This window comes from Pelmatolapia mariae, linkage group LG3_W (assembly GCF_036321145.2).
Source record: "Pelmatolapia mariae isolate MD_Pm_ZW linkage group LG3_W, Pm_UMD_F_2, whole genome shotgun sequence".
Taxonomy (NCBI): domain Eukaryota; kingdom Metazoa; phylum Chordata; class Actinopteri; order Cichliformes; family Cichlidae; genus Pelmatolapia; species Pelmatolapia mariae.
Genome location: NC_086229.1, coordinates 54,022,007 through 54,035,905, shown reverse-complemented (window position 1 = coordinate 54,035,905; position 13,899 = coordinate 54,022,007). Strand labels below are relative to the sequence as shown.

General features: G+C 37.5%; 1 protein-coding gene and 1 long non-coding RNA gene across 2 annotated transcripts; one reads left to right on the top strand and one right to left on the bottom strand.

Annotated features, from left to right (window-relative positions):
* Positions 1 to 1,333: 1,333 nt before the first annotated feature.
* Positions 1,334 to 5,138, bottom strand: LOC134623759 (butyrophilin-like protein 2). Its single transcript, XM_063468782.1, has 7 exons — positions 5,084 to 5,138; positions 4,589 to 4,927; positions 4,213 to 4,494; positions 3,705 to 4,043; positions 3,328 to 3,609; positions 3,073 to 3,183; positions 1,334 to 1,471 (listed from the first exon to the last, which is right to left on the bottom strand). Exons 1-7 carry the CDS (start codon positions 5,136 to 5,138, stop codon positions 1,434 to 1,436), a joined length of 1,446 nt encoding a protein of 481 aa, XP_063324852.1. The 3' UTR covers positions 1,334 to 1,433.
* A 5,288-nt stretch (positions 5,139 to 10,426) lies between these two features.
* Positions 10,427 to 12,675, top strand: LOC134624663 (uncharacterized). Its single transcript, XR_010093596.1, has 3 exons — positions 10,427 to 10,691; positions 11,030 to 11,106; positions 12,384 to 12,675. It is a non-coding gene; the product is annotated as an uncharacterized LOC134624663 (long non-coding RNA).
* The last annotated feature ends 1,224 nt before the right edge of the window (positions 12,676 to 13,899 follow it).

The window sequence follows — 13,899 nt, the reverse complement described above, 5'->3', positions numbered from 1 at the left end:
CTTACTGTGTTTGCTGGTGAAAGATACAGGCATGTAGGGAATGATACATGTGGATTGTAAATATCAGGTTTCTTTGGAACTCTGACCTCTTCTTTAGGGTCAAATATGGTCAAACTTTCATAACATGTATTATTATTATTTTTATCTGTAATTCATTTTCTGCTGCCTCTATATCGGTGACATTTTTGCATGACTTTGTTTTCCATGTGCATTACTGTAATGCACAAAACAAAGATATTTATTAACAGATGTTGATATGAATTTTTCTTAAAATCAAATGAATTCTGCACAGAAAGGACACAGCACAGCTGAAGCTCTGTGTGTTCAGCCTCTGAAGTCTGCAGGTGAACCAGCCTGTAGCTCCAGGTCATTTGCAGAGTTTCTGACCTCAAACAACAAACATCAGAGGTCTTTGTGATCAGATCACGGTCTGTTTGTCCTTTCTTTCATTTCCGACTCTGACATCAGCTCACAGCTTCTAATAAGTGACTGGTGTTGAGATTAAAGCTGAAATCCAAATTTCTGCTGAAGAAGAAATATTCAGATCTTCTCTTCAGCAGCTTCAAGGAAGATGGTGTCCTGACCTGCAGTCAGCTGAGACTGAAGAGATCACACTCAGATGAGTGACGAAATGTTTCTCCCACAAAACGCTACGTCCAGATGAACAGAATCAACTTTTGGAGATTTACTTACCTGGATGATTGAGAATGCATCAAGACGACATAAGGAGTTATGACATGGTGTGATTTTCTCACCCAAAAAAAGGAATATTTAATACATCAGTCTACTATTCATTCTATCAGAAACAGTTATCATAGCTCGTACATTGTCTCTTATATATAACACATCTATATATATACTGTTAAAGATTACTCTTTAAGGTAATAGGAAATATAAATTCAGTCAAATTCAGTTTGTTTGATAGAACTGATTTAAAACATCAGAGATAAAAAGAAATTGATATACAAACCAACGAAATCCAAAACAATAAAAACAACAATAAATAAAAGGTGAGAAGACATCACTCATTCAAAGTTAAAAGCAAGGGAATAAAAATGATTTTATTACTATTTTATAAAACATGCAGTGAGGGGTCATCTTAACATGGTTTGGGGCTACAACTGAAAAAGTTATTCTGATCATTCAGTCGAGACTTTGGAAACACCAGAATCAGCTGATCCAGTAAACAGTAGTCCATACAGTCACATGCTCAATGCTGAATACTAACATCAGCTGTGAACAACTAAACTTTAGACACCATGTAGGATTTAAACATTTAGCTGTTAGATCCCAATGCAAAAAACATAAGTGGTGTTCTTTTTTAATTTGCTTAATTTTTCTGATTTGCTCACTCGTACCAGCTCTTCTCACATTCCAACAGTCCCTTTGTTGATGTTACTGTTTCTCTCGTCCAGGATCAGAGGTCATCAGAGTTACTTTATTATTTTCTTCTGTCTGTCTGTCCTGTGGTCTACAAATACAAATAAGCGACAGAGTTACCATTCTTGTAATTATTTGCTATACTTGGATATCGTTTGCTGCAATCTGAAAATTAAGTCTAAATAACTTTTTTCATTATGAGCATAAAAATGAATAGGAGAAAATGAAAAGTGTATTATTTCATTTGACATTTCCACTGAAATAATAAACACATTTATGGAAAATTATTCCTTTTTTTAATCCTTACATGAGATTTTCTAGTAAAACACTTTTCTCCACTACTCCTGCCAATGATACTTTAACATTTGCTGAAATCATGTTTGTTTAGGTTTGTTCTGCACACCCAATAACTCATGGTGCAAACAGTGATTTAAATAACAGTGTAAATAGATTTTTTAAAAAAGATCCTTTCACAGGAATAGATGCTATGATACACAAAATTCACAGTTCAGTTCGGTTCGATACTTTGGTGTCACGATTCGATATTTTTTTGATACAAAAAAATGTTCATGCCTTTTTTAAGTTCTTTAAAATTATAAATATTTCTTTTAACTCAAAAGCAGAGTTTTTAAGTTAAATGCTGAAACAACAAACTAATAAAAAATAAATGTATCTGATGGAGAACTCACTCTGTGGAAAGAGAAATGGCTCTTTCCAAAAAGAAGCTATTTTGTTGACAGCAATAAAAGTAGCAATTGCCCTGTCTATCTCTTAGAATCATGTGCTAACGGCTGTCTAAATGACTCGGGTAAAGTTTGAAGCATGCGTGCTTGTTGTTTTTGTCTGCTTCCACTTGTCTTTGCACTAGCATGATGTCGGCGTAAATTCGCTGTGTTCTGACCGATGAAATTGAGCATTGCGTGGCACATCCGACATATTGTGGTACTTTTGTCCATGACACACTTAAGTAGAGTCATACTTCACATGAAAACCAAAATTGTTCCAAACGCCAGATCTGAATAACGGTGGAGGAGGTTCAGTTTCGTGTAGCGTTGAGGCAGTTGCCATGCTAACTTGAGTGAATGCATATGGGCGGCACTCAGTGGATCTGCGCTCGACAATGCAGCCTAGGCGGGGTAATCAAACACAGATCCACTGAGCCCTCAACACAGACGGCATCGTCAGAAGAAAAGTTGATCAAATAAATTAAAAATTTTGTATCGTTCAATTCATATGCGTACCAAACCGAGCACTGTATCGAACGGTTCAATACAGATACATGTATTGTTGCACCCCTAATAGATGCACTTATGAATCAGGTTTTAGTCACAGCCTGGTTTAACAGGAGCTACAAAGATCCTGTTATTAGTGATGTGCGATACCACTGATTTCCTTTCCAATCTGATACCAAGTAAAATTCAGGGTGGTATCGACGATACTGAGCTGATACCGATACTCTGTACAAAAACTTAATGTTTCATTGTATTTCATAATACAGTATATAATTGTATCGTGTAATTGTAATAATAATATAAAGATATAGCTTCATAATGATTAAAGGACATCAGACTACTTGTTGTTATTGCTTAATAATGCAGAATAACCTTCTAACTATGAGTTAAAACATGAGGGCACTGCATCAAACAGTGCAGTGTAATACTGGCAGTAAAAAATTATTCATTTCTGACTCACCACTTTGCTTTTGCTTCACTTTCCATGTAACAAACATCACTATAATACACACCAAGAAAGCTGCTTGAACATTAACACAGATGGGTGATGTAGAGTCACTGATGTGTTCACCTTAAAGGACAAAACAAACCAAACATACACTGGATTAGAGGAAGATGTGTGTGATTTTACCACTAGAGTGAAAAATGTAAGTGACAAACATTTTTAAAGTCAAAATAATGAAATAGTTTGTTTCTGAATGTGAGTCATTATTACCTGGAACATGTATGTGTGTCTCTCTGCTCTGGTTGGTGTTCCCCTGTTGGACTCTGCAGGTGATGTTGTTGCTGTGTCTCTTCTCCACAGTCACTCTGCTGCTGACAGTATAGAGGTCATCAGGACCTCTGAGGGTCTCTGTAGGTCCAGCAGAGAGGAGGTTTCCCTCACCGTCCAACCACAGTAGCTCAGGCTCTGGATACCAGCCTGCAGACTCACACTGTAACACCACCCTGCTGCTGTCATTTGATATCACCTTTATGACCGGTGTAGAGACTGAAGCTGAGAAGGGGAAAGAAGGAAATGTAAACTCTTTTCCACTGATCATACAGCATCTTTATACTTTAAATCAGGTTAGTTTAAATGTTTTGACTCACCAACAGTGAGAACAATGGAAGCTTCTTCACGTATCCAGGGAATGGAGCATCTGTACGTTCCTTCATCAGAGAGTTTCACTTTGAATATTTTGAGTGAGACGTTCCCTTTGATCAGTTCATCCTCAAAGACTCGAGTACGAAAGTGATAAGATGGGTTTTGGTTCTCAAACACCAGCTGTCCATCAAAATGAAGGTGGACAACATTTGGGTCCAGACCAGGTTTGATCCAGTTCACAGTCTCAGAGTTAGTATCAACAGCAAGTTTAAGCTGACATGGAAGAACAACATCATCACCCATCATGGCTACAACATGAGATGGACACACCAGATGAGATTTTCCTGCAAAGAAACATAATAAAACAGCACAAGTAGATGATATTGTTACGTGAATATTCTTTGTTCCAAAGCAACAACAACAACAAAAGTTGCTGTTTCTGTTTTGGTTCAAACTGCACATGATGAGGGTGAAATAATGAAATAGATGTTTCTGACTGTGAGTCATTATTACCTGGAACATGTATGTGTGTCTCTCTGCTCTGGTTGGTGTTCCTCTGTTGGACTCTGCAGGTGATGTTGTTGCTGTGTCTCTTCTCCACAGTCACTCTGCTGCTGACAGTATAGAGGTCATCAGGACCTCTGAGGGTCTCTGTAGGTCCAGCAGAGAGGAGGTTTCCCTCACCGTCCAACCACAGCAGCTCAGGCTCTGGATACCAGCCTGCAGACTCACACTGTAACACCACCCTGCTGCTGACATTTGACATCACCTTTATAACGGGTGTAGTTGCTGACCCTGATAAGTGGAAAGAAGGCATTGTAAACATCTTTCCACTGATCATACAGCGTCTTTTTATTTTAAATCAGGTTTTTTAAATGTTTTGACTCACCAACAGTGAGAACAATGGAAGCTTCTTCACGTATCCAGGGGATGGAGCATCTGTACGTTCCTTCATCAGAGAGTTTCACTTTGAATATTTTGAGTGAGACGTTCCCTTTGATCAGTTCATCCTCAAAGACTCGAGTACGAAAGTGATAAGATGGGTTTTGTTTCTCAAACACCAGCCGTCCATCTTTATGAAGGTGGACAACATTTGGGTCCAGACTAGGTTTGATCCAGTTCACAGTCTCAGAGTTAGTATCAACAGCAAGTTTAAGCTGACATGGAAGAACAACATCATCACTCATCATGGCTACAACCTGAGATGGACACACCAGATGAGATTTTCCTGCAAGGAAAAACAAAACAAAACACTAGAAGTAGATGATATTGTTGCTTGAATTTTTTTTGTTTCAAAACAACAACAGCAAAAAAAAAAAAATTTTGTTCACATGGACAATATGATTTTTCAACACACAGACAGTTGATGCTGTCTTCAGCTTACCGGGAGCTGGGGCGGCGGCAAAAGTGCTACTGATTGGCTGAGGAAGAATGGCCATGGTAAACTAATCACATGAGCAATTTAAGATGACATAGCAACAAGATGCTACCTAAGACAACCCTGAGTCTCCACTTGTGTTAAAAGTGGGGACTTCAAACTATATACCAGTTTTTACATCGTGTTGTTTGGCCATACAAAACCAGAAGAAGAAACAATAGAAACTGTGTTTTGTAAGGGAAGTTTTATCCACTTGTAAGAAAAAAACAAAATAAATTAGTGGAAAAATGTACCACGTTGACCAATCAAAATAATGATATGGCAACATGACATTTGGTTAGGTAGAGGGGAAGTTTAAGGAATGACTGCAGCGAGAGACAGACAGTGAGATCTGTGATGTTTAGCATGTTTGGAGTGTGTAGTTAGTGTGTAGTATAGTTTATAGTTTTGTTCTGTGTGTCAGAACAATGAGGCGACTTCTGAATGTCACATTTGCTGCCGAAAAGCCACCAAAGGCAGACTGCAGTGGAAACGCTGTCTCCAGGTGGAAAACAGGAGGAGTGACACACCTCCTGCTGTCAGGCCTGCAGGTATCAGGCTTGTGATGTTCTGAATTATTTTTTTGGGTGGCACAAATAATTTGTGTGGCATCTTATTTGATGCAGTTTGAAATGGTTATTAAAAAAACATCTTGGCTGCATTTTTAGGTAAATAGTTGCATATAATTTTGTTGTTTCCAATAAAGTGCATAGCTTTTTTTTTTTTTTACAACTTTATTTATAGTTTTCAACAAAACAGTTCAGCATTTCTTACAAAAGTTGTGAACCCCACCCCCCACCCCCATCCAGGTGGCATCCCCACAAATAAGAAAACACAATACAAAAAAGAAAAAACAACAAACAAACAAACAAAACACAAAAAAAAAAAAAAAAAAAAAACCTCAAACCAATCTGTATCAATCATTATAGCACCAGCATCCGGACCTCTGGCACATGAGAGAAGTAACAAAAAAATAAATAAATCCCAACAGTCAAAGTACGGACATTGAGGAGACTAGGGACGGCAGTCAGAGAAGAGAGCGAGAGCATAAATTATCAACAAATAAAGAACAACAAGTCAGGCAAAAGGCAGACTCTTGATATGAGTTATGAACCGTGACCAGGTTCTGTCATATTTACCCTCCAAGCCGTGCACTGTATACCTAATTTTTTCCAGAGCTAATCCCAACATCACCTCTCTAATCCAATGGACATAGGAAGGAGGATTCGTCGCCTTCCAGTTCAACAGTATCAGACGGCGGGCATGCAACGAGGCAAAGGCTATTGCATTTTTATGGAGGTGGGAGAGCTTTAGCTCATCACGAGCTACACCGAAGATAGCTATCAAAGGGTCAGGCCGCAGTGTTTCGCCAGATATAGCTGACAGTGATTGAAAAATTGATGACCAGAAACCATACAAAGAGGGACATGACCAAAACATGTGCCCCAAAGAAACAGGAGAATAATCACATCTAGGACATTTTGGTGCAACATTAGGGTATAATTTAGACAGTCTGTCATTAGAATAATGCAACCTGTGGACAACCTTAAATTGAATCAAGCCATGTCTAATACAGAGAGAAGATGTGTGTATACGCTGTATGGTATTTTTCCAGGTGTCTTCTGGTATAATTTCTCCGACCTCCCCTTCCCATGCTGCCTTAATTTTGTCCCATGTATGAGGGCAGCTATCAAGAATTAATGCATAGATCTTTGATATTGCTCTTTTAGTGGGTTGACTCACATTAAGAACTAAATACAGTAGGTCTTTAGAGGGTGGAGATGGGTACCCTGAGAGAAATTTAGAGGCAAAACTCCGAGCCTGAAGGTATCTGAAGTAGTGAGACTTAGGTAAATTATGGTCTTCACATAAAGATTTAAATGAAACAAAGCCATCCTCAGTGAAGAGATCTCGAAAGAAGACCAAGCCACTTCTGTGCCAAGCTGCAAATGAATGATCTATTTGAGATGGTGCAAAAAGATGATTAAACATTATTGGAGAGAAGCTACATGTATTTGTCAAATTAAAATGTTTCCTGAATTGACCCCAGATCTTAATCGAATTTTGAACCACCAAATTTGAGTTCAGCTCAGGTGCTTTGATATTTAGTGGGAGAGGGGCAGTTAAGATCGAAATCGGAGAGACTGGGAGTGTAGCTCTCAGTTCCATATCAGTCCAGACTGGACCCTCCTTATCTGCAAACATGGTTATCCAATATGTCAGCTTGACAATATTAGCTGCCCAATAGTAAAATAAGAAATTGGGTAAACCCAAACCACCATCAGATATAGCTCTCTCCAGGCTTGCTTTCCTTATACGTGCAGGTTTTTTGTTCCATATGAACAAAGAGATAAAGCGATCCAGCTGAGAAAAATAGGATTTGGGGAGAAAAATGGGAATCATTTGGAATAAATAAAGAAACCTGGGCATTACGGTCATCTTCACTGCATTTATCCGTCCTGCCAGTGAGAATGGAATTTTTGACCACCTATCCAGATCAGTTTTGGTACGATCTAAGATAGACCTGTAGTTATACTGGAAAATAGCCTTAATTGAGCCAGCTATTTCTATTCCCAGATATGTAAATTTGTCATTTTCAATTTTAAAAGGCAAATTTTCATAAGTGATCTGTTTTGCCAGATTATTTAATGGAAACAATAAAGATTTTGACAAATTAACTTTATACCCCGATATGTTACTAAACTCTTATAACTAGTGGAGAAGGTAGGGCATACTCTCAATTGGGTCTGATATCTGCAAAAGGAGATCATCAGCATAAAGCAAAGTTTTATGGTTTATTTCACCCCTGGATATACCTTTAATCCTCCCATCAGATCTGATAGCAATTGCCAGTGGTTCGATTGCAATGTCAAACAGGAAGGGCGACAGGCAGCAACCCTGCCTCGTTCCCCTGTAGAGCGAAAAATATTCCGAAATCAGACCATTTGTCCTGACTGTAGCCATAGGTGTTGAATATAGGACTTTGATCCACCTACAAAAAGTAGGCCCCATGCCGAATTTTTCTAAAACTGCGAAAAGATAGGACCATTCGATTCTATCAAACGCCTTTTCAGCGTCAAGGCTCAGAATAACTTCCGGATGTATTGTTGAATGGGGGGAAAATATCACATTAAATAGTCTTCTCACATTAAAAAATGACTGCCGTCCAGGAATGAAGCCTGTTTGGTCCTCATTGATAATGGTGGAAATAATAGGGTCTAACCGTTGTGCAAGAGTTTTGGTTAAAATCTTATAGTCACAGCATAGAAGACTTATTGGCCTGTACACTGTAAAATGTAATTCTAGCTGTTTGTTATTTCAACATATTATTCTATATCAGTTTGACGATAGATGACTGAAGTTGTTGTTATAACATAGAATTACAAGTTAAAAACGTCCCAATTACACCAAAAAAAGCTAACTTAAAAACTCATGTCCAGCTAAATCAGAAACTTATGTGAACTTGACAATGCGGGTAAGTTGAGCACAGCAGGATTCAAAACTGCCTCACGTGACTGCTACCGAGGTGCATCATGGGGAATTGGCGGTTAACGACATGCTCACTTTACTTGGACGTTTTCTAATCGTCTTCTTTGGAATATGCTTTCAAGGTGAGTAACATTGGTTATAACTATAAGGAAAGAGAGCTACAAAAGTTGGAACATGTTTTGAATTTATGGCATGACGTGTGTTTTTCTCTTTTACCGAAATGTTTGCTTTAGCTAATGTAACTTTAGCCGACAAGGTCCAGCTTGTGTGTCATGACCAAACTTGACCTAATAAACTGACATATGGCCTTTTTTATGGGTTTAATGTGGCGCTGAGCAAATCACAAGTATTGTGCCGCTAGCTTTAAGGTTGTGCACTCACCCTGTTGCAATATTAGCAAGCTAACTCAGCTAATTAATAAAGCTTATTTCATATTGTCTCTGTACTTGTAAATTTCTTTCAAGTTCACAGGCTGTTGTATTTTGGTGGAAGTTCATTTTGGCAATATTTCCAATAACTGGCTGGGTTCAAAAAGAACTTTTTGGCAGGACTCGGATGCTTGTTGTCATCTGTTTATCCCTATGTAATCACTTAAGGTGTTATTAACTGCTGCATGCTAAGCTGCAAGAGTGCACTGAGGACTGAGACAAAATATGGTCTACAAACCAGCATTATATTAGTTTTTATCAGATAGTCCTCCAGTGTGCTTATTTTTTGCTTTAATTATATTGTGCAGTTATTTGTTACCCTGAAATGCTTTATGCTTAACAACAGCTCACCATTTTAACTTATTTTTGAACTCTTGTGATCAGTATGACTAGATTGTGTGAGTTTCCATACTAAACGAGCTGTAGTGATAAAATAATTGGCATCAGAGACACTGATTTTTGGCATGGTATACTGCAGAAGTTTTTTTTTTTTTGAATAATTTACCTTTTAATTAAACTGCATTCTCTGTATTGTAACAAAACTAACATTGTTTATATGTCAGAAAATTAGCAAACATGAATAAATGGCGAAAACAATATAATTATAACATATATTTTTATTTGACTTATTTTAGGTCTGTGAAGCCAAACTTGATGCTGGGGATTTATTTTTGTCAGTGGAGTCAAATGGTAAGTTACAATTTGTGCATTTTGTCATACTGGAAACACCTCAGATTATATTGTAATTTAATAGCTCTGTAGAACAAATGATATAAAGATTGTAGTGTCAGGGTACTTCTTAAGAAGTAATATGGCACTATTGATGATCACATGCAGGTGGCATAAACTAAATATTCAGACGTGTTACCAACAAATGATTCATTAACAAAAGCAATGGAGCAGACTGTTTAGGTTCTTGTGGTTGTAATAACATCCATAACTGCAAGTTTGTCATTAATTTATTTTCACAGGTCTAGATGATCACATCTGTCTTTGTCATTTAAATGAGGTGGACTTGCAAACTTTGCGCTCTTTGGGGTAAATTGCTGTCCACTACATATACACAGAATCTGCACAGTATTTCAGATCTAAAAAGGGAGTATGTAATGGACTTGCTGGCTTTAATGTAAAAAGCCTGTTGTGTAACTTTAATGAGGCAGTTGGACTAAAACAGTATTGCTCATCAAGGTAAACATCTGAGGAATAAGGAAATTGTTACTTGTCCTTTTACTCAGTGTTCTTTTAATCACACGTTTACTAAAGTTTTACATCACATAAGTCATTTTCACAATCATTCTACTTTAAAAGATTTCAAGACAGAGCTTATTGTTCTCTGAACTTCCTTGTTTGCTGAACGGCAGGTAAAGTGCATCTTTTTGTTTGTTTGCTTTTGTGTGTTTGTGTTTTCTCTAATGGGCCTCAGATGACTGTTTGCTTAAATTTGGGTCTCAAAGAATCTTTTTTTAATTCTGCCTGTACTCTCCACCCCTCTTCTTCTGTTGCTCAGGTTGAAGCAGAATTTGCCCGTCTTACATCTGTTGACCTGAAAGGGTTCCTTTTTGCTGTGCTTGACCATTATGGAGAGGTTCGTGGAGCTGTACAAAATCAAGAGCGGCATAGAAAGGCTAACTAGGCTCATAAGATGCTTCGGAGATGATGTAAGTGTTCAACTGCGAAATCTAATCCTTTGTTTAAGTTTTAGGTTATCCAGTTCAACTGATGAACTCATTGAAAGAAAGCTGATAAGTAAAGTCTGTCATCATATTTCACAACTGGACATTTAGTGTGGTAACTTTTACAGAATCTATGTATATTGGTGGTAGGTTGGATATCATATTCTACTTGAATGTCCTGATAAGCCTGATTCAAAATCTCCAATGATAATCATATATTGATGGAATTATGCATCAAAAAGCTGTGAATTTGGAGCTGTCTACATGCTTCATAAACACTGTTTAAAAAGTGTTTTTGTTTTCTTTTTGACTTCTTTGACCAGAGCCCTACACAAAGGAAGAGGACAGAGGACCTCATTTTCTAAAGGAAGATCCCTCACACACTTTCAAGACTGTGAAGGTTAGCATTGTTTCTTTTAGTAAATTTAATAATGACAGCACCACAGTGGATTTTAAATTAAAAAGTACATGTGTACTTTTTCCTCACCAAATGTATTATTACAAGATCTTTGACACTGGATTTGGTCTGGGTTTCAGAGAAACTAACTGGCAAGCTAGCATTGATATTATTAGTGTCTTGTGTTTATTCATGTCTTCACCAGGGTCTTTGACATTTCGCTGCTGTACTGTTCACTTCAGCTTTACGTTTGATTTCTCACATTGTATATTGTAATGGCAGAGATATTAGGATATTTAAGGGGCTGCAGTGGCTGCTACAGCTGTGGGGGGCAATACTTTGGTGAAATGTCCTGGACCCTGGAAAAGAGACTGTGTAGACTGGGTAAGCAATTAAAGGTTACTGGCCGAGAGTCATTGGGCAGCTGGGTAAAGGTGGATGTTGATATTCAGTGCCAATTATGCAACCTGTTCAGCCATGTCTATATGCTCTTTTTTCATGCTGTTAATATAGGGGGAAAAAATAAACTTTAATCAATAAACTGATTAAAGAAGCATTGTCTATGGAGCCATAATCTGATCCTGTAGTGTAGCTGCAGTTTGCACATTTCATGTATTCTCAGCCAGATTTGGTTTAGAGCACAGCCAATATTTAGCATAAGTAGATTTAAATTCACACACTGGTGATGGCAGCTACATTGTAGCCACAGCCACCCTGGGGCGCACTGACAGAGGCGAGGCTGCCGGACACTGGCACCACCGGGCCCTCTGACCACCACCAGTAGGCAACAGGTGAAATGTCTTGCCCAAGGACACAACGACCGAAACTGTCGGAGCCAGGGCTCGAACCGGCAACCTTCCAATTATAAGACGAACTGTCAACTCTTGAGTCACGATTCAGTCATCCACCCATGTGTGTGAATGACTGAATGTGTAAAGCACTTTGGAGTCCTTAGGGGACTAGTAAAGCACTATACAAATACAGGCCATTTACCATTTAAATTGAAAATTTTGTTTGAATTCTGCAATTGAAGACATGCTCAGTTATTTATGAACATGGTCTTTGTTTAAAGCAAGAAATGGATTTGTAACATGGGGGTGCATATCTCATTCTGAAAAAACTTTAACAACTAATAAGTGTTACCCAAAGCCAATCACCATCATCCAAAGCATCAGTATGGCTCTTCTTTGGAAAGACATGAATTGTTAAGCACACGGGATATTGTGTAATTGTAATTGTGTAATTTTTTTTTTTTTTTTTGTCTTTGAACCCTTTTATAGCCGACAGGTATTGAAGACACGTTTTCTAAGAGGATGAAAGTTGGCATTGCGATGGTGAAAGAAGAAGACATCATCGATGTGTTGGTTGTCCTTGAGGCGGCAGTAATCCTGTCTAATCTGAGGGATGTCTCAAGTGCCATTTCCATGCTGATGGGCCTTCTTTTTGCCTTCAACATAGACTATCCAAAGGAACTTAAGGACATCTTTGAAGTCATTCAGAACATCCTAATGAACATTGGTGGAAGGCAGTGCATCTCACTAGTGCATGGTCTAAGAAACAGACTCTTGCAGAAAGCCATGCAGAACTGTAATTGTATGATCCTTGGTGTTAAGGACAGTTTTTATTTTACTGTTTGTTTTTTTATTCTTGCAAGTTCTCATTCTCACTTTTGTATGTCACTAAATGACTACACTTTACATTCCAGATTAGACAATTACTCATTTGTTCATGGTTTGGTCATTTGGTCATGTTAAGAAACTTATGTGAACAACAATATAATGGTGGACTTTGCAGATGCTTATCTCATGCAAGTCAGTAGTTTTTCCTTTGTTTTGCAATTGAGCAGACTCAAACTAATGTTTCTGAAATATCCATATTATCAAATGTTTCAGAAGCATGCACTCATTTTCAGAGATATTGGTTCTGTGGAATTTGTTGCAATTGTAAACGAAGACAAATACAAGATTTTGATGTCTTAGTTATTATAAACTGATCTTTACTGTCACTTATCAAAGGTTTTGTACTATTTTAATATTTCAAGTTTTATGCTAACAGGTGTGACTGAGCACAATGAAGTTTAAAAATTTTGTAAATGTAAAGAATAACTTTTCTAAAATAGCAAGTGTCCCGTTGATACATTACATTAATGCAGACTTTATGTTGTTACTTCACAAGAATCACTACTGCTCCTAGAGTATTGGTCAGAATTTCATCTTCACCCAAACTGGGCTCAAGACCAAGTTCAAATTTATTGTTTCACAGGGAGCAGCCTTTGAGTTTTGATGGATTGTGAGCCTGATGAGCTACGTCACTGATTTTTCTGTTTCTCAGATGACTAAGATGGCACAATAAATGGTGAATGTTGGGTGCTCATGAGTAATTGTCTTGTCATGTTCTTAAAACAAACTTTCTGTATGAAATGATCAGATAGACTTTAATGGAATCTGTGGGGTTTTATTTTTTTTCTGTAAACAACAGAAAATTAATTTAAAGGAATGTAGATATTTAAACCTGAGATCTAAGATAAACCTAACAGGTAGTTTTGCTGAAATGGATGTTAGAAAGCCAAAAAAAAAAAAAAACAAAACTTAAGATGTTTAATACACATTTTTCTTTACATCCAGTCAATCAACTCTGATAATTAAAATGAAACTGATTTACAAGTTCACTCAGCTACCTTAAGGAGCTCAGTTAATTAATAAACTTAAATCAACTTAGCTAACAGATTATGTTAGTTAAGCTAAAATAGATTCCTAAGTTAAAAGAACTACTAAAGTATTTGAATTAACTAAAAAA